At 48.5% G+C, this 19,520-nt stretch overlaps 1 protein-coding gene and 1 non-coding gene across 3 annotated transcripts in view; one reads left to right on the top strand and one right to left on the bottom strand.

Moving 5' to 3' along the window:
- Positions 1-201: 201 nt before the first annotated feature.
- Positions 202-19,520, bottom strand: part of TBXAS1 (thromboxane A synthase 1) — a 163,737-nt gene continuing 144,418 nt past the window's right edge. For both annotated transcript variants that reach the window (XM_043873102.1, XM_043873103.1), the window contains 4 exons: positions 8,580-8,671; positions 3,896-4,033; positions 1,992-2,154; positions 202-427 (listed from right to left, as the gene is read on the bottom strand). In XM_043873102.1, the coding sequence (XP_043729037.1) occupies positions 353-427; positions 1,992-2,154; positions 3,896-4,033; positions 8,580-8,671 (468 nt within the window). In that variant the 3' untranslated portion in view covers positions 202-352. The remainder of the gene's footprint in view (positions 428-1,991; positions 2,155-3,895; positions 4,034-8,579; positions 8,672-19,520) is intronic.
- Positions 14,502-14,574, top strand: TRNAG-CCC. Its single transcript has one exon. It is a non-coding gene; the product is annotated as a tRNA-Gly (tRNA).

The raw sequence follows: 19,520 nt of genomic DNA, 5'->3' as shown, positions 1-19,520 counted from the left end.
CATACTCGGGCCATCAGGACCACTTAACTTGAGCATCTGTGTGTCCCCTACCCTATCGATGCCTTCCATCCTGAGGCTAGACCTTCTTCCAAAACCCCAAGTTCTCAGTCATTTTGTCCAAACTATGTTTTAACTCATTTAGCAGCGGTTCTTTATTGAGAGGACGATCTGTTCTTCAGACACCATTAGCAAAGTCAAAACTAAGTGCAACACGCATTTATTAAGCATTTAGGAAATGTTACATAAGTGGCCACTTTTATATTCATAGGCCAGGCACGCTTTCAACTGCTTCAGTGATGTTTTAACAAAAATCCACGTTTCCACACGATTTTCTTTGGATGAGAGGGTAGCGTCAGCGGGAGACGATTCTGATGTAGACGCCATTTTTTGGACCTAGGGCAGATTTGGATTCTAGCTGCAGTGGTACCTAAAATAGGAAATTAAGATATCTGTCAGAAATAACCCTATTGATGAGAAAGTACCCTGGGAATGGGCCTGAGGCAGGTTGTAGGGATTGGGCTGAGTGCTGAGGGAGGGCAGGGCTGAGAGTGAGCAAAGTGGCCTCCCCAGGGGGACTCTGAGAGGCTGCAGAGTTGTGTCTTGAGCCTGGTGTTGGACAGGGACTCACCCCTTTCCTATGTTAATAACGTCCCGCAGAGGAAAGTGAAAGTTGCTCAGTTGTGTCTGACTCATTGCAACTCCATGGACTGTAGCCTGCCAGGCTCCTCTGTCCATGGAATTCTCCAGGCCAGAATACTGGAGTGGGTAGCCATTCCTTTCTCCAGGGGATCTTCCCACCCTAGGGATTGAACCTAGGTCTCACACCTTTCAGGTGAATTCTTTTACCAACTGAGCCGCCAGGGAGGTCCCAAAATACCAGAGTGGGTAGCCTGTACCTCCTCAGGGAATTTTCCTGACCTAGGAATCAAACCCAAGTCTTCTCCATTGCAGGTGGATTCTTTACCAGCTGAGCTACCAGGGAATCTCACAGGGGAGAGGTCCCCCAGTTACCCTAACAAGCCTGCTTGTAAGGCGGGAGCAGAACACTGCAGATGAAAAAATACAGGCTCAGAGAGGCCACCTGACCTGCCCAAGGGCACAGAGTGCCAAGTGGTGAATGAAACCTCAGACCTTCCTCATCTACTCTCATCTCTCACCCTGGGGCCCAGCCAGAAACTGAGTTGGACCCCCTCTCCCGTTTTCAGGAGCTTGGGGAGAGCTCCCTGCTTTAAGTCCGCTGCCATTCAGAAGGCTTTCCTTATGTCCAACTTAGGCAGGTGGATGGTGGGATGGAGATTAGGAAGAAAAGCCACAGAATTACTCGAGAAGCAGGGTATCCTCTACAGGTGCGTGTGAAAGGACTGTTCAGTGGCTACCATGGAACCTCCAAGGAGAGAAGTGCCACCAGGCCTTAGTGCTGGGGCCAGGCAGGCTTTCCCATCCATGTCTTTGAGTCCTGATGGAAGACCAGTTATAGGTTCAAGAAACAAGATGATCTAGACTTGTCCTTATCCCCTGTGGCAGCCACTAGTGAAAGTGGGTGCTGGGTGCTTGAAGTGTGGTTAATGCAAATGAGGAGCTGAATTTTTAATTGTATTGATTTATTACTAACATAAATAGCCATATGTGGCTAGTGGCTGTAACACCAGACAGTGCAGGTATAGGCACACTTGAAACAGGACTTCAGAAAAAGTAGTCTGCTGTGGCTGGCAAAGTCGTCAGGAAGGGCTTCCTGGAGGAACTGGCACCTGAGGTGGGGTAGGAATGGGAGATGCCCTATAAGCAGGACTTCTTGGGGACACTTTGGGGTCTGAGGGAACACCAATTTGAATTTGGAGGGTGGGATTAGACTGGGGGTGGGGAAGGGAGAGGGGTGGCATTCCAGAAAGGGAAATGGCCTGAGCAGGCAGGAGGTGCCGGTGGAAGGCTCTTGAATGGGAAGTTGGGGTGCGGTGGGCACCCCTGCGCCCAGAGCAGCGGGCGGGGCTCACCTGCGTCTCGGGACAGGCTTCGAACCGGAACTTGCGCAGGACGTGGAGCAGCGTCAGCTTGAGCTCCAGGAGCCCCAGCCGCACCCCGAGGCAGCTCCGGGGGCCCGCCCCAAACGGCAGGTACGTGTAGGGCCGCCGACGCTCCTGCGCCTCGGCCGTGAACCTGCAGGGTGGTTCGGTCAGGGTGGGCTCGGAACCCCGCCACCCTTCACAGGGCTTCACGCTCCTCCTACCAGGCAGGTGGGGCCTCAACCCTCCACCCTCTGCGCCCCGCACCCGGGGTCTGCAGGATCGTTTTCTGCTGGACCCGTCAGTCCCCAAGGCTCCGGAGGAGGTGGCCGCCCGTCCACACGCTTCAGTCCAGGCTCCCCTCCTCCCGTCCTGCCAAGCCCTCCAAGCACTGTTGAACGTCCCCTTTGCCCTCTCTGCCTCTTCTTATGAATTCACTGTGTGGTTAACGGGCCTGCAGACTCACTAGAATCCTTGGGTGAAAGTCTCCAAGAAACCACAGCCCTCCCTTCACCCATGGCTCCAGTTTCCCCAGCAGTCAGAGTGTCACCCTCTGGCATCCACTTCCTAAGCAGAGTCCCTGGGCACCAGCCCCCTCTGACAGCTGTGTCCTACCAGTTTGTCTCTTGATGCCATGATGGGAGCTGTCTCCCTGCCCACGTTTGCCTTTCTGGTTCAAGAACACAACTTGAACCTCTGCGGGTGGCAGTATTTGACTCACTGGAAGCTCTTCTTCAGCTCCAAATGACATTTGCCACATGTGTTCTGTGACAGTAACGCTCGGTGACAACCACTATTTTGTAATAGTAGCCAGCTCACTTATTACTGCCTCTGAACCTCATGGGCCCAAGAAGCCCTTGGCCCACCTTTTCAACATCTTGTTAAGGCACTTTTGTTTTCAAGTGAAGTCACTCAGTTGTGTCTGACTCCTTACGACCCCATGACTGTAGCCTGCCAGGCTCCTTCGTCCATGGAATTCTCCAGACAAGGATACTGGAGTGGGTTGCCATTTCCTTCTCCAGGGGATCTTCCCGACCCAGGGATCGAACTCAGGTCTCCTGCACTGCGGGCGGGACTCTTTACCGCCTGAGCCACCAGGGAAGCCTTTTTTGTTTCAAGGCCATTTGTTTTCAAAGGTGATGCTATAAACCCTGCAGCTGCTGTTTGTATGTCTGGATCTCTACCGTAATTCCAGGAGCTGCTGAGCAGCACAGTGTTCCTTATCTGGGTCCCACTGCCCATGGTTTCCCAGGGACCAGGGTTGTAGAGTCGGGGCTGCATTAACAGGAAGATGCAGCCACTATGGTGGAAACACAGCTGCCAGCTGGCCAGCCCGCCACTTGCCAGATCAACCAGGAAGCGGCATGCATCCACTCTCATGAGGAGGAAGTGCGGATGCCTGCTCAGACATTTTAAATTGGGAGTCTGGAAATGAAATTTAGACAATGGACCAAATCCATGCCGGGGACAGAAGGGGGCATTCAGGTCTACCATGTTAGCAGAGCTGGGCTTCATGAATTCCTGAAGAAATTGTTGATACTCTTGTTTTGGAACAGGCATTCATTTTTTAAAAAAGGAAGTGATATCCTGCTACATCTTCACACGTTTCTGAAAGGTGTCCTGTTTCTCAGTGTGAACAAACAGTGGACACCCGTCTGAGAGTGCCTTGTTACTTGCACGCAGTGCTGTGGAGATGGCTAAACCTCTGGACTGGGTTTTGATCTCTTCAAAAATGGTACGCTTAGTTCCTTTAGAAATTATGCCTCAAAAACTTCTCTCTGGTTGCCGCAGCTTTTGACTTTGGGGGCACTTCACAAAATCTGTGTCTCCTGGCAGCTGCCTCCAATCCTCACACTCACTACCCCCACCAGCCCTTTAGAGGGGGCAGTACTCACCTCTCGGGGTCGAAGTTCTCGGGGTTCGGCCAGTGTTTGGGGTCGTAGTGCAGGGCGCCCACGGCCGTCTCCAGCACAGCGCCTGCGGGGATGCGCTGGCCCAGCACCTCGCAGTCCTCTGCCGCCACCCGCGTGAACCTGCGGGACACACGGGTCAGCCCCGCCTTGAGGCAGAGCAGAGACGAGTTGGAGATCCTGGGGGCGGCCGTGCTGGGGCCCAGGACTGCAGTGTGGGAGGGGGCTGGCAGAGGTGACCTGGACAGGGACCAACCCTGACGCCAGCCCCACCCCCACTTTGGCTGTTAACCCTACGTTGCCCGGGACCCGGGGGTCTCTAGGTTCACCCATCCCTTCCTTCAGCTTGAAGAACCTGTCTCATGCCTGGTGTTGGGGTGCACGAGAGCCTTGGCATTGGAAGCCGCGCAGGGATAGTCCTTCGGCCACCATGCCGTCTTCTTCCTATGCCCTTTGGGGCCACACACTTGCTTTACCGACAGGAAATTTGGGTTTGCACATCTGTTCCCCTTCATTGTGTGGCTATGGAGAACTTCTACTGGAGAGGAAAGCATCTTGATCAGATTGTTTCTTTCACCAAAGGACAATGGCTTACTTCCATTCATGTCTTATTTGAAAAGGCTAGACTATATGTGTCTGCCTATGAACATAATGTTTACGGAAGAATACCTAAATTTCTCCCATGACCTCCCGTAAGGGGTGGCGCCGGGGCAGAGGATGGTGGGGGACCAGGGGGGCCGACTTTTTCTTTGTATCCTTCTGTATTTCTTCATTCTTTTTTTAAGTATAAGCAATTTTATTTTGGTAATATGAATAATTACTTTAAAAATTAAAAATAATTTATGCTGGCTTTTACTTCAGGTTGCAGAACTAGGTTTCCCTAAATATCTCAGAGGAGATAAAGTTATTACACAAATCACTGTTGTACCGTGTTCCTGCTTATAAAAGAAATGAAGAGTAACTCGTGGCTCCTTGCTGCATTTGTCACTGTTATGAGCCTTCACTAAATCAGGAACGTGAAAGGTCAGGGCTGTGAGACTCCCATTCAGAGCCTAAGCAACAAATGCAGTTATCGTGTGCTCGGAACTGGTCACAAAACACTCTTGCTCTAATCAGAGCAGGCGGGGGCTCCGATGTATGCACCCTGAGTCCTGGGGGAACAGATAAGGATATACCCTAACCTCCTTCCTTTTCAGTTACCAGAAATAGCTTGGATCTAGAGGCAAGACCCCCTAAAAGCCAGAAAACGGGGCCTTCCCTTCTATACATCATCGGACGTCCTATCTGGCTAGACTAGGCTGCAGTTTTGGTTTGTTCAGTTGCTAGGTCATGTCCAACTCTGCGACCCCAAGAACTGCAGCACGCCAGGCTTCCCTGTCCTTTCCTGTCTCTCAGAGTTTGCTCAAACTCATGTCCATTGAGTCAGTGATGCCATTCAACCCTCTCATCCTCTGTTGCCCCCTTCTACTCCTGCCCTTAGTCTTTCCCAGCATCAGGGTCTTTTCCAATGAGTCGACTCTTCATATCAGGTGGCCAAAATATCGGCGCTGCATACCAGGCCAGAAGCTGTGGAATTATACTGCATAGATTCCTGGGTTGACATTAATTAATTCTTCAAAGATAATTGTTACATTTTCCACAAAGGCAATTTTGAGGGTTTTTTCTTTTAGGAATAAGGGTATCAGTCAAATGTGTCAGTGCTTGGGAAAAGTCAAGCGTTTTCCTGAGATGAAAATAATAAAGTAAAAAAATTAAAAAGTAAAATTCTATGTTCACCCCCAAACCCTATGCCTGGGCTAAAGCAAATGGGCCTCTTGTCTGCCCCTCTCACTTCTGCTGTTTGATGACAGAAGTCCATAGAGTGACTGGGTTTAAGCCGCCAGAGGAGTAGGTCTGGAGGAAGGGAGGCCATGGCTTGCCTGAGACTGGGACCGGACTGGGTGCAGGCCGTTCAACTCAAACGCTTCTTGCTCTTAACTTCATACCTCGCACGACATGCTGCCTGTGGGGTACCGTGTTTCCACGGCTGCTGTCTCACTGATCCTCCCAACACTCCCAGAGAAGGCAGAGCGGCTGTCAGGTACCCTCTGAAGACACAGGAGACAGAAGCCCAGAAGAGCCTGGAACTTACCCAGGATCTCACAATAAACTAATGGCAGGACCGAGACTGTCTTGACTTTCCGTCCAGACTGGCTCTGTCACTAGGGAAGCCTGGATCTATTTTTTTTATATGTAGTGGGAATTTTAACAAATCCATCTAGATACTCTGGGTTCTGTCCTGCCCTCAGGTGAGATCACAGCATCCTGGTTCCCCAGAACAATGCCTTCACTGACTTCCTTTTACACTTTGCTGCTTATAAAGGATCAGGAGGAGAATTGCCTGAAGAATTTTAGTGCTGAAGAGACTGTGGACTTTGTTGCTCAACATGTCATCTATGCAAGGTCTCATGTGATGAATGCTTGATTGACTTAAGATCTAGGAAATGATGTGTCTTTGATCAGTGTCTACCCTTTCCTCCCAATAGAGAACAGCATGGTTCAACTCAACCAGTTTTCCTCTCTCCTGGGAGCCTCAGCCACCAAGCCTGACCCCAGCTGTCACCATCTCTGGGGTCCCATCATGGATTCTTTCCTCTGAACAGTCTTTGATCTGTTATATCACTGAATGTCTTATTTTGAATTTCATGTGTATAGCAGCTGCCCACAGTTCCCTTGCAAGGAAGTTGGTATAAATCATTAAAAAATGAAAACAAAAACAAAAAATAGACCAGATGACAGTTTGCTCTGAGGCTCCCAAGGAAGTCAGGTAAGGCCTGTGAAATTGGGTCTTTTATTTTTTTGGCCACGCAGCATGCAGAATGTTAGCTTCCCAACAAGGGCTCAAACCTGTGCCCCCTGCAGTGGAATCGCAGAGTCTTAACCATTGGACCACCAGGGAAGTCCCAGGATCAGCTCTTAATACTAGTGTCAAGAGAGCAACGAGGCGAGCCCTGGCGTTCCTGTCTGCTCCTGGACCAGGAGACTGAACCCATGTGTGCTTGAGAAGGATGTGATTTGACTCACACCCTGGGAATTCTCTCTTGGCTCTGGGTCTGAACGTTTTGGACAGTATCTACAATCACACTCTCTAGGATATTTTCGGTTTGGAATATAATTTTGAGATACCTTCACATCATCCACATTTTCTCTTTTTAAAATGGCAAAAGTTACTTCCATATGGTTTATGCGGTACAATGCTTCCTAGAGATGTAGAGTAGAATTTATAAGTTACATGCTTTGGGTTGCCTCTGTTCCTAGAGTCTGAGCTCTAGCAATGTTTCACTCTCTGAGGGTCTGGAGACCCAAGTTAAGACCCTGTGCTCCTTGGGCCGCCTCTGAAACCCAGGGTAGTCCTCAGTTGGATCTATTCAGCTTGCCTTCATTGATGAAGCTCGCTTTAATTGTTGCTACACAACAACCTGTACGTACTGTAAGGGCTAGGCCGCTTCAACGTAAGATGTTTGCCCAAGTTGTTTTTTTTCAGGAACTTGGAGACAGCTGTGTCTAGTTGGAGCTTGAGCAGGTTAAGACTGGTTAACATCGCTGACGCTCCAACTGGGCATGCGCAAGCGGCTTCTCACTGACCTTTTGACCTCAGAGGGCTCAAAACTATCTTCTGTTTTGACGCTAAGGCCACCATATTCTGAACTTGCTTCCCATGGAGACCCCTATAGCTTCCTTGCACCTGCTTAGAACTACAATTGCCTCACCTTTTTCTCATCTCCAATCATTACCTTTCCCCACGCTCTTCAGCTGCTGCTTTATCCCACGAATACCTGGACCACTTGCCGTGGGGGAGGCAGCTTGGAGATTTGTTCTGACTCCACTCTTGGCTGCCATGTGAACATGTCTGTTCTCTGCTGCAAACCTCAGCATCTCAGCTCTTGGCTTACTGTGCTTGGGGTGAATGAACCTGGTATTTGGTAACATCTCATTTAGGGGGAATTTGAAAGAAGCAGAAGACCTGAGTCCTGCTCTCAAGGCATTTACAGGTTGGTGTGGCTGGATGCACGTTGTTGAGATGTTGCAGAGCGGTTGAAAAGTGTCCAAAAATATAATATGAAGTAGAGTCAGTGTGCAGAGTGCTGTGGGGGAGAGAGCCAGTGGGGAACAGGTGAGGCTGGCTGAGTCAGACCTCCTGGAGCGCTAAGTCCTGGGTGGGAGCTCTGAGGATGGGGCGGGGTGCGGATCGTTGGAGAGAATGAAGGAGCATCCCAGGCCTTGGATGCTCCCCTCTGGACTGTCAACTCCAAAGGCAGATGCTTTATCTCTTTTGGCTGACTTCTCAGCATGTGGCATAAAGTAGATGCTTAATAAGTAGCCCATGAATGTACGAATGAACAGGCTGGGTAAAGAACAAAAGCCATCTGAGGCTAGGAGGCCAAAGAGATTGGCTTGGATTGGGGAGGAAGGTCGTGTTAAGAAAACAGCAATGACACTTTGAAAAGATAGTTAACCTATAGGAATATAGGCCAGACATTTACTGCCATAGTGACCGTATGTCAGGCATGGTGTCCTGTGCCCCCCCAGAGATAACCCCCAATACTCAGACCTTCCCCTCCAGGAGCTTGGGTCCAGCATTCTTCACAATGCAGGTGGTGACAGCCTGAGACCTGGGGTGCAGGCTTACCTGAAAGCTGGCGGGTACATCCTCAAGGTCTCTTTAATCACCATGTCCAAGTAGGGCAGGCCTTCCTGGAGGCTGCAGTACTCAGGGGCCGGCTGATGGAGGGGTGGTGACAGAGGAGGAACGCCGAGTTAGATCGAATCACACGGCTTTCAGTCTTTCCCACTAACTTTAGAGCTTCAGTGCTCACAAACGCTTACATGGAAACCCCACAAGATGAAACATGATCCCATCCAAATGGCATTAGATTAGCACTCCGCAGAACAGTCTACATATTCTATTACGCTGGTTTCACGGTGCTGCGCGTTACTGAAGACCAGCAGGCCTGGGACTGCAGGGCCTCTGGGTGTCAGACGTGTGTTATAAAACAACGGCGGCAGCTGCCCTGCTAGCGATTATTGAGAACGGATGGTGTGGCAGGCTACGTATTGTACACACTCCTTTATGATAAAGGAAATTTTTTCATATCAAGATATAGGGAAGTCATTCTGGCTTATACATGAGTTCACTTGAATTTTACGCTAACTAAAGTAGCCCCTTTGTGGCCTGTCAAACATACACTGTACAACTGATTCAATTATTAAAGAAACCGGCACATTGACCAGGAGTAAAGAATGTCTGTGTTAAAAATAAAGATTAAATGCCTTTCTTCCTGGGAAGCCAATGCTGGTTCTCCTTTGATGATAAGACTCCCTTCCCAGGTGCCAAGGCCATGTTGGCTTGCTATGTATGAGGTTGTCTTTTTTTTTGAAACCTTGAAGAAATGTAACCCTGACTTGTTTAATGTTCTTTGTTCTGATAAGATATAAAACTGGGCTGAAAACCCTACTTCTCCAGAGCAGTTTCTCAGAGTAATCTGGGAAGCGGGCTTCTGGACCAGTTTGGCTCAAATAAAACTCTTTTCTATTCTTATTAGTGATTGTTTATTGATTATTTTTGTTGACATTTACCCTCTAGCAAATATCAGGGAGGTTGCCACAGGGTAGTAATGGGCACATCATAAAGTTAAAAGACAAATAGTAAAATAGCAAAACAACAACAACTGCTGCATCTAGAAAGGATCAATGGTAACAAAAACTCAAAAAGAAAGAAAGATAGCACTAAGTCATGTCCGACTTGTGACCTATGGACTGTAGCCTGCCAGGCTCCTCTGTCCTTGGGATTTTCCAAGCCAGAATACGGGAGTGGGTTGCCATTTACTTCTCCAGGCAATCTTCGCACCCCAGGAATCAAACCCAGGTCTCCAGCATTGCAGGCAGATTCTTTACCAACTGAGCTATGCGGAAAGCCCCAAAACTCCAAGAGCTACAGTAAATCAGTAAGAAAGGAAACTCTTCAGAAAAGTGGTCAAGAGAAATGAAGAGGCAACAAGTATGAATTGCCTTGATGAAAAATACAAATTAATAGCACAAGATTTGGTTTTCATTCATCAGATTGTAAAAAGCTGGAAAATATTGATCAGGGCAAAGGTGTGGAGAAGCACAGGTCCAGCACCCAGTGTTGGGGAGCCCTAACATCCCCTGGATGACTTCCATGGGGTGACATTGTCACTCTCTGCCGTCACCCCATGATGCGAGGAAGGGGTGATAGTGAATTGGTGGGATGTTGAGAAGCTAGGTGTGGGCACACCAGTGGGTGGGATGAGTTAGTACAGGGTTATAGAAGTTTATTAGCTGCTCTGCTGATTGCAGGATATTTCCCCCTCCCATTTCTCCCGTCCTGTCTCTCCACTCCCTTCAGCGCTTGGGTGAAGTTACCTGCTTGATGACAGTCTCATCTTTTTAAATCAGTTGTGGGAATGCTCAGTAGCTAAGTTGTGTCTGACTCTGTGTCAGACTCTTTGTGACCCCATGGACTGTATCCCACCAGACTCCTCTATCCATGGGAATACTGAAGTGGGTTACCATTTCCTCCTCCAGGGGATCTTCCTGACACAGGGATCAAACCCACATATCCCATGCCTCCTGCATTGGCAGGTGGGTTCTTTACCACTAGTGCCACCTGGGAAGTCATAAATCAGTTAATGATGTTCAAAGAGAAGTCTTCAATTTGGGGTCAGCTTGCTTCTGTCTTCTCCTCTCAGGACAGCAGGGGGCAGCACTTGGGGCAAGTCCGTTCTGCAGGCCCCATCTATCCCTGGGAGCTGCTCACAAGCCTGCAGCGGCCGCCTTGCATGGGATCTAAACCAATGACTGTAAGAGAGAACTCCCTGGATCAGCAACATCAGGGTTGCCTTAGAAACACCTATCCTTGGGCAGTGTCACACACCAGGACAGAACTGAAACTCTAAGGTAGGGCCAATAGCCTGTCCCCATGAGGGAGGGGACCACGCTGGCAGGAGCGGATGCATAGGTCCGGGTGGGAGGTGCTTAGTGTGTGAGGGGCAGACAGGCAGAGGGGAGAGTGATGGGCCAGAACACGTGGAGTTCTGAAGTCCATGGTAAATATCTTAGCTAATCTGTTAGAGTATAATGTTCAATATAATGTAGCCATTAGTGCATAAAATACTGCTGAGTGAAAAATGTCACTGGTGGCTGAGATGGTAAAGAATCTGTCTGCAACAAGGGGGACCTGAGTTGGATCCCTGGGTCGGGAAGATCCCCTGGAGAAGAGAATAGCAACCCACTCCACTAATCTTACCTGGTGAATTCCATGGACAGAGGAACCTGGCGGGCATAGCTTTCCTTTTACCTTTCCACATAGCTCAGTCCACAGGATCACAAAGAGTTGGACACGACTGAGTGACTAACATACACACACACACACACACACACACAAAGTCAAGTTGCTCACGTGCAGCCTAATGTTTACAAATTTGAAAGGCAAAAATGAAAACAGTTGGCTTTCCCAACATTCTCCATCTTCATTTCTGGGAACTGTTTCTTTAGAACGTTATCTCCTGACCCCACACTTCCACCTCCCCGCAGGCCACCAGGGCCGGCCTGATAAACATGTGACTGGGGAGGGACTCTAATGCTTGGGGTTTAATGCTCTGTGGTTGCCAAGTGGAGATTCTTCTTCTTTTTTAAAATTTTGATTGAATTTGTCACAATACTGTTTCTATTTTATATATATATATATATATATATATATATATATATATATATATATATATATACACACATATATATATATTTTTTTGGCTGTTGAGGCATGTGGGATCTTAGCTTCCAGACCAGGGATGGAACACACACCCCCTGCGTTGGAAGGCGAAGTCTTAACCCTGGACTGCCAGGGGAGTCCCCTGTGGAGATTCTTAATCGTCATATCTTTGAATTTGTGTTTAGGGAGCAGAGTCTGAGGGGACACTGGGGTGTGCACTGGGGCTTGGAGCCTCACCCGTGAGGGCTGCCACCTTGGCTTCTTCCCCAGGGCAGGTTCTCAGCTGTCTGCTCTCCTGCCCATGGTGCTCTGGGCCCAGCCTGGCCACCTCTCTCTGCTTTCCCTTTGACCACCATTGCCCTCCATTCCTCAGGGGCCTAGGATCAGGTGTGGAGAAGGTAGGCATGGGAGGCATTCACCCTGAAGCATCTTGGAGTGGGCATGGTGTTGGCCATCCCTGCCCTGGGCAGGCAGCACTGTGGCTGTGTGTTGGCCTGGGCAAGCTCTGCCCACTCCTGGTCTAATACTGAATGTTTCCTGGCACAGAAGTTTAAAGATCTTTGGGGAGTCACAGCCTATTGTGGGTTTGGGGGCTGGATCTGGGAAGGGAGGACACCTGGCTCATCTTCCCTAGACCCTGCCTTGGCATCTAGGGGCACCATTATGTAGGTGGGCTTGGTGGCTGGAAGGGGGTCAGAGGTCCCAGGCCCCTGACTCTCCCAGCTCATCCTGTGCCCCCACACTCTGGGGTAACCTGGCACACCCCCCATCTTCATTCCAATCTTGAGTTTGGTTTATCTTTATTTCTTCTGGCCCATGAGTCACAAAATACTAGTTATATAATTTCAGTGGTTCTGCATGTGAGTTAAATGCTCCGATATTACCATTTAAAAGTGACAATGCATGATCCAGAGATGAGTGGTAAAATTCACACTGATAATTTAAAATTTAGAGTTTTCTTTACTTAGACTGGTGTTAAATAGAAAATAAAAAACACTGTGATAATTTGAGAGATGGGAAAAGAAAGGAAGAGCCTTTCTATGTACTGTTAATGGCACTTTCCCTTGCTTTTCTCCACTTGGCATCAGGTTGGACAAATTACATAGTCAGCCCTGCAGGCCACAGTTGACTGGCTCACGAGTGGGGCTCTGACGTGAAAGCATCAGACTGGACATTTGGACCTAGGCAGAAGGAGAAGGAGTTTTTCTCCAGCAGCTGGAACCTGAACACAGGTGAGTCGTGATCTGTTGGTGGCCATGTTCCACCTTGTGGACTAATGAGCAGTAAACACGTTTGCCATGAGAAAGAAGCAAAGAATTAGCTGTGCGGAGAACCAGAGGCAGAGGACAGAGTCCATTTCCTGTGTCCTGTTTCCCAGCTGCTCCTGGCAGGAGCCCTGCGGGTGGCGTCTCAGGACCCTTCCAGCAAGTTCTAATTTTTGACCTAACTTACTGACAGCCGAATTCTGTTATCTGCAACCAAGGGAGTCTTAACAAATGCAGACATGTAAAAAGCCAGGACAGAACAGTGGTACTGTTCACCCAAATGTAGAACTGTATCTCAAAAAAGAAAAGGAAACCAGATCTAGGAGTAGCATCCCTAACAAGTCCATAGTATTGGTTCCTCAAACAAAAGTGTCTGGCCGGAAGCTGTCAGCACTTGGAAGGGAACTTTTTAAGGTAGGCCAAGGGTAATTTGTATTGTGAAGTCAAGTCTTCATTTATTCTTTTCCCCGTTGAGCCTTTTTTTTTTTTTTTTTTTTAAATCACTACTTCTTAACCTTGGACTCAAGATGCATACCAACATCAGCGCGTTGGCCCAGCAGTTCTTGATGGGCTTGAGCGTTAGATGCGGCCAGGGGGCTTTTAGCGTATAAGGATGCTTGATCCCTGGTCCTTCAGGGGTTTGACTGTTGGTCCAGGGTGGGGCCTGGATGCTGGTTTTGTGCAGCCAATGGGGGTGAAACCGCTGCAGACTATCTGTCTGACCTGCCCTAGTGATCTTTTCTGCATGGATGTACGGATGTGGTTGAGGGGGGTGCTCAGGTCTCAGCGTATTAACCAAACCCAGGCGAGGCAGTCCCCACCCACCCACTCAGACGCCCCTTCACCCTTTAGAACCCGGTTATCCCCCACTCCAGGGTTAAGTTCTTTGAGGAAAATCTGGGCCAGCATCGAGGGCAGAGGTGTCCTGAGTCAACCCAGCCAGCAGAGGGCAGCAAGTGTACGGCAAATGGGGACTCCCCGGGCGGGAACCTGCGCTTCTGCTCAAACTGAATCCAAAAGGACCTCGGCAATCTTGAATCCAAAGTCTTCACAATAGAGATGAAAAACGTGAGACGATGTCTGGGATTTAAAAACCAAAAAAGAAAATGGCAGAGTAGGGAAGGGCGGGGGAACCAGAGTGGCCACCGTTGACACTTGTTGAAGCTGAGTGATGGGTACACAGGGGTTCACCCAGCTATTCTGCCAACTTACGTTTTCCTTCATAAGAAATTAAGGTACTAGATAGAAATTTAAACAACAATAGAGCATGGAACAGCCTATGTAAAGACTCTGAGATGTGTGAAAGAATCCGAAATGGTTGTGTTAGGCTGGCTGAGTGGGAGAGGGGCTGTTCTGGGATGTCTTGGAGGCTGGAGAGCAGAGCTCTGGGCACAGAAGACAGAAGGGCCTCTGTGCAGGGCACCCGGGGCCGGGGCAGACATGAACGAAATGCAGCAGGCATGGGTCGTGGTGGGGGAAATGAAATGGAAGAGGTGGCATGCTTTTCTTTGCCATCTATAAAAATAAACACATTAAAAAAAATGGGGGTGGGGGGACTTCCCTGGTGGTCCAGTGGCTAAGACTCCGCGCTCCCAATGCAGGGGGCCCAGGTTCAATCCCTGGTCAGGGAACTAGGTCCCACATGTTGCAACTAAGACCCTGGGCAGCCAAATAAATAAATATTTTTTAAAATGAGGGTGGGAGTAGAATTTATTTGAAGTAAAAGAGAAAGAAAAGAAAGTTTAGTCAAGGAAGTGCATTTCCTTGGAAGAAAAGGTTGGTGGGCTTGGCCCAGATGTTTAAATAGAAGCGGAGGCCTTGCTGGCAAGAGCCTGGGGAGCTGGGGCTGAGATTTGCACTGGTTGGCCCTGGACTGTACCCCTGGGCGTGCTCAGACTCTCTGTCTGTGCTGGCAAGGGCCGAGGGGGTCTGCTTGGCCTGGAGTGTTGGGGGACTTGCGGGGAGTGGGATCTGAGCAGAGTATTTCAAGGCAGGAAGCACTTCAAGCATCTGGGTTTCCAAGGGATAATGTTAAAATTGGATCCCCAAGGGTACCCACTCCCCCCAAAGCCTATAGCACAGGCCAGGCTACCAGAATTAAGAGTTGGGAGAGCCCTTACAATCTGCCTCTCACCCCACGAGGATGCCCCTGCAGCCTCTCTGGCTGGCCTGGGCCAGGCCTCGGGGTGGTCACCATGTCCCGCCAGGGGTTTTGTCCTGCATCCATTGCCCAGTAGCCCTGGCCTTGGGCCAGTCACCAAGGCAACATCAGCAGGTCCCTTGGTCTCTGAGTTCCAGGTCATGATGTTTCCCCACCCATCTCTTGGAGCAGAGCCAACGAGATGGTAGAGGTGAAAAGTCTCTGGAAACGAAGGTACCGAACAGGCAGACAGGACTTCTGTTTAAATGTAATATTCAGAGGCCAGGAGCACGTTTCATCATGAGGCCCTCTGTTCTCCATGTTGAACTACCCTGGGAGGATGTGTCAAGGAGGAAAGCCATTCTACAATCTTACAGAATCCAGTTTGGCTGGCACCAGTTCTGCAAAACCAGTAACTGTACTCTTGGACGGGCTTTCCAGGTGGCTCAGTGGTAAAGAACCCGCCTGCCAATGCAGGAGACATAAGAGACATGGGTTCGATCTCTGGGTTGGGAAAAATCCCCTGGAGGAGGGCATGGCAACCCACTCCAGTATGCTAGCTTGGAGAATCCCATGGACAGAGGAGCCTGGAGGGCTACAGGCCATAGAGTTGCAAACAGTCAGACATGACTGAAGGGACTTAGCATACACGCACATACTCTTAGATGGTTGAAAATAAATATTAAATATTTACTAGCATTTAATATTGGGAAATATTGATTAAATCTTAAATATTGGGGGAAAATAGAAGCAAAAAAGTGAATGGAATCTTGGCCTTATGGTATGCACTCTCAATCCAGAGTTCCTTCATTTTCAGAGAGATGTTTTCATCTATATTTGATTTTTCAATGGGCAATAACTGCTAATTTTATGTCTAAATCGCTCAGTCTCTTGGTCTTTCTATCATTTAGTTTAGGCTCGCAAACTGATATTTAAATGTGGTAGCTAAATTTGATAGGTGGCACAGTGGTGAAAAATCTACCTGTCAAAGCAAGAGAGGCAAGAAATGTGAGTTCAGTCCGTGGGTCGAGAAGATCCCTGGAGGAGGAAATGGCAACCCATTCCAGTATTCTTGCCTGGGAAATCCCATGGACAAAGGAGCCTGGCAGGCTACAGTCCATGGGGTCACAAAGTATCAGACATGACTGAGCACACACAAGGGAACTCTATGGGAAACTCTATTGATAAATAATTTTAAGTGGGAAATACTATCCTTGCCTATTAACCTTACTTTGTTACATTCAGATTTTTGTGTACCGTTTTCTCTGCAAGTTACACACACACTCTCTGAGTCACTCACACCTACATGTACACCTCACTCTGGGTGTGTGGTGATACCATGTGGAGTAGAATGATAAAAAGAAAATTAAAATGTCATTGCTTTCAAAAAGATTTTTCCTGGAGCTTCAGGGATCTAATAGAAAAATTAATATTTTCTTATTTTTCTAAAGGAAATAGAAGTGGGGGAGGTCTTGATTTTGTTCCTCCCAAGAAGTACCAGCATCAGATGGTTTTGCCAAATGCTCACACATATGCAGCAGATTTGGTGTTGCACATAGTGAATGGGGTCAGGTCAGCCCCCACCCGCTAGAAGCTGGGACCCTGGCGTCCCATAAGATAAGGCCTAGGGAGGTCAAGCCTAGAGACAGAAGGGACAACAGAGACCCGGGAAGACTCAAGGTTTCCATTTGTGCTCATTCTCTAGGGAACATGGACCATAAGATGGAATCCTCCCAGGGAAAGGGTGGCAACTCTCACTTTGCCCTTTTGCCCCCTGACCCGGAAGAAAAACCGTAGTCCCCTGGCGGCCAGTCTCCAGGCAGAGCGCTGAGTCCGCAGGGCGAGGCTGAGCCCAGGCCTGGGTTCCTCATGGCCCACTTAAACTGGGGCGCTGGGGTTCTTCTGGCTCTGACTCTTCAACTTTGACATCCATAGATGTTTGGAAGGAGTTGTTTCAGGCCTGGAGCAAGAAGTAATGGGGGGAAAGCTGTTGGGGGTGGGGGTGGGGTTCTTCTACATGGCTGGCTTGCCTCCCTAATACCCAGACAGTCCTGCATATGCTAATCTAAAGAATTTGGCAGGTTTAGGAGTAGACGAGCCTCCTACCTTAGAAAAGGTAATTAGGAGGGTGTGTGTGGCATCTATTTATATCCGTTTTAAAAGGAATGAGACAGCCCCATCTCACATAAACACAGGGATTATTCCAGGTGCTCTTGTACACTGAGGCCTCGGCCATTAAGGGATTAGATGAGGAGATGTAATGAAAGACCATAAACCAGCCTGCCTGTGCCCGCCCCCCCCCCCCCCCACACACACATACCCCTCCACCACGTCAGCCCTCCCCGCTGACTGCCCTAGGTTCAGCTTTATTGATGGTACTGACAATCTGCAGGAATTCTGTCTGCAGTGCTCTATTATGACAATAATAGTACTCCTCTCCTGCAGTACTCTACTGCCTTCTGAAGAATTTTTATATCCCTTACATCATTTGGTCCTCACAACTGCACTGTGGAGCAGGTAGGGCATTTTGTTTCCTATTTTGTAGATGAAAAAAAAAAGACTCAGAGAGGTTAGTGGCTTGTTCAAGGTCACACAGCTAGCACATGGCAGAGAACTAAACGCAGATCTTCAGATTCCAAGGATTTTACCATCAAGCGTTGCCACCCTCCCACTCTCCTTTCATCCTCTCTCTCCCCTCCCCTCCTTCCTCCCTTACTTTCCTTTGTATACTTTTTGGAAGAATAACATGCACACAGGAAAGTATTCAATATAATGCAAACAAAAGCGTATTGCTTAGTGAATTTTCACAAAGTAAGCGCACCTGCGTCACCAGCATTCAGATCAGGATGCAAAACAGTTCCAGCACTCCCAAGTACCTCAGTGACCCCTTCCCATCATAGCTCCCCCCAGAAAAAGTAACCATCATCCTGATCTCTAAAACAAGAGGTTATCTTGTCTTTCTTAAAACTTTACGTAAATGGAACATCCAGAACCTCAGCTTTTGCGCCTGCTTTCTTGTGTTCACTGTTGTGTCTTTGAGACTCACTGGTGGTATGATGTGGAGTTGTGTGTCCATTCCATATCTGTTCATCCTTCCAGCTGTGGGTGGACATTTGCATTGTCCCCAGTTTGGGGGCCATCATGAAGAAAGCGGGACACTCTTGTATGTGGCTCTTGGTGAACGTAGGTCACAGTTCTGTTGGGTATGAACCTAGGGGTGGAATTGCTGGGTCACGGGATGTGTGTGGTCAGCTTTAGCAGATACTGTGAACAGTTTGCAGGCTGGTTGTGTGTACTGGCTACATTTTAACGGTGAATCAGTTGAAGGGCAGTCTGTTGACACCCCCCATCCCATCCCCTCTCTTTACTGTCACTGTGGGTTTCTGCCTTCTTCCCTCTGCCTGCCCCTTCAGTACCCTGGAATGTAACCACTATCTCTATTTCAGGAAAGGGTTGAGGGAAAAAAATAGCATATTATTTTGGGAGCTGAGTTATTTATTCCTAGAGTGTATATGGGGACCGCGTAGGGGGAGGAACAAATAAGACACATCTAATTACCTAATTTTAAAATCATCTCAGTTATCAGATGCAAGCCCTCATAAGCATAAAACACATTCCCAGATCAACCAGATTCAAGTTTTTGAATTATCTGCTGTGCTGTAGTATTTAGGATTCGGTTCTCTCCATTAGCAGGGATTGTCCACAGTTGATTATAGGTGATGTTTAAAGAAATAACCCCCTTAGTAAATGATAGTTAAACACCCAGCCTGTTTTCTCTGCCCTTGCGGAGGGAGTTATGGCATTAATTTGCAGAGAAATTTTTTTTTTGTTCATTCTCTTCTCAGATAGACATTGAGTACCTGACCTGCACTTAGCAGAGTGTTGGGGGCGGGGGTACAGTCCCATACCTACCACTTACTATATGTTCAGGAAACGGTCTACTTGTTCAAAGATTTGTTATTTTGGTACTAGGGAGCCACTGAAGGTGTTTGATGCGTGGAGGTGACACACGAAAAATGTTATTTTGTGACCTGACAATGACATGTGGGGATAGTTGGAAGTGTTGGGGGGATGAGGCAATAAAACAGGAGACTGTGCCAGAGTCCAGGCAGAGATGATGAGCTCTGAGGACAGTGTCAGCTGTCAGAACAGGAAACGGGGTAGAAACAGGAGGAATGTTAGCAGTGACTCCCCCTCTTGGTTGTTCTCAGCTGATGCCCAGCCCCAGTTAGAAACATTCCACTTTAATTGGTCTGGACTGGGCACAGGAGTTAATATGGTTTTAAAAGCTCCCAGGGTAATTCTCAGAGTCACTGGTGCAAAGGATGACTAGCCAGGCAGGCGAGTCTCTGGATATAAGGGGTCAGGCAACCAAGAGATAAATGTGATTTTCAGATTTCATCCTGGGGTGGCTGAAAAAAAAAAAAATGAGGGAAC

The sequence above is a fragment of the Cervus elaphus genome, chromosome 18 (genome assembly GCF_910594005.1).
Source record: "Cervus elaphus chromosome 18, mCerEla1.1, whole genome shotgun sequence".
NCBI lineage: Eukaryota > Metazoa > Chordata > Mammalia > Artiodactyla > Cervidae > Cervus > Cervus elaphus.
This window is presented reverse-complemented; position numbering and strand designations above follow the sequence as displayed.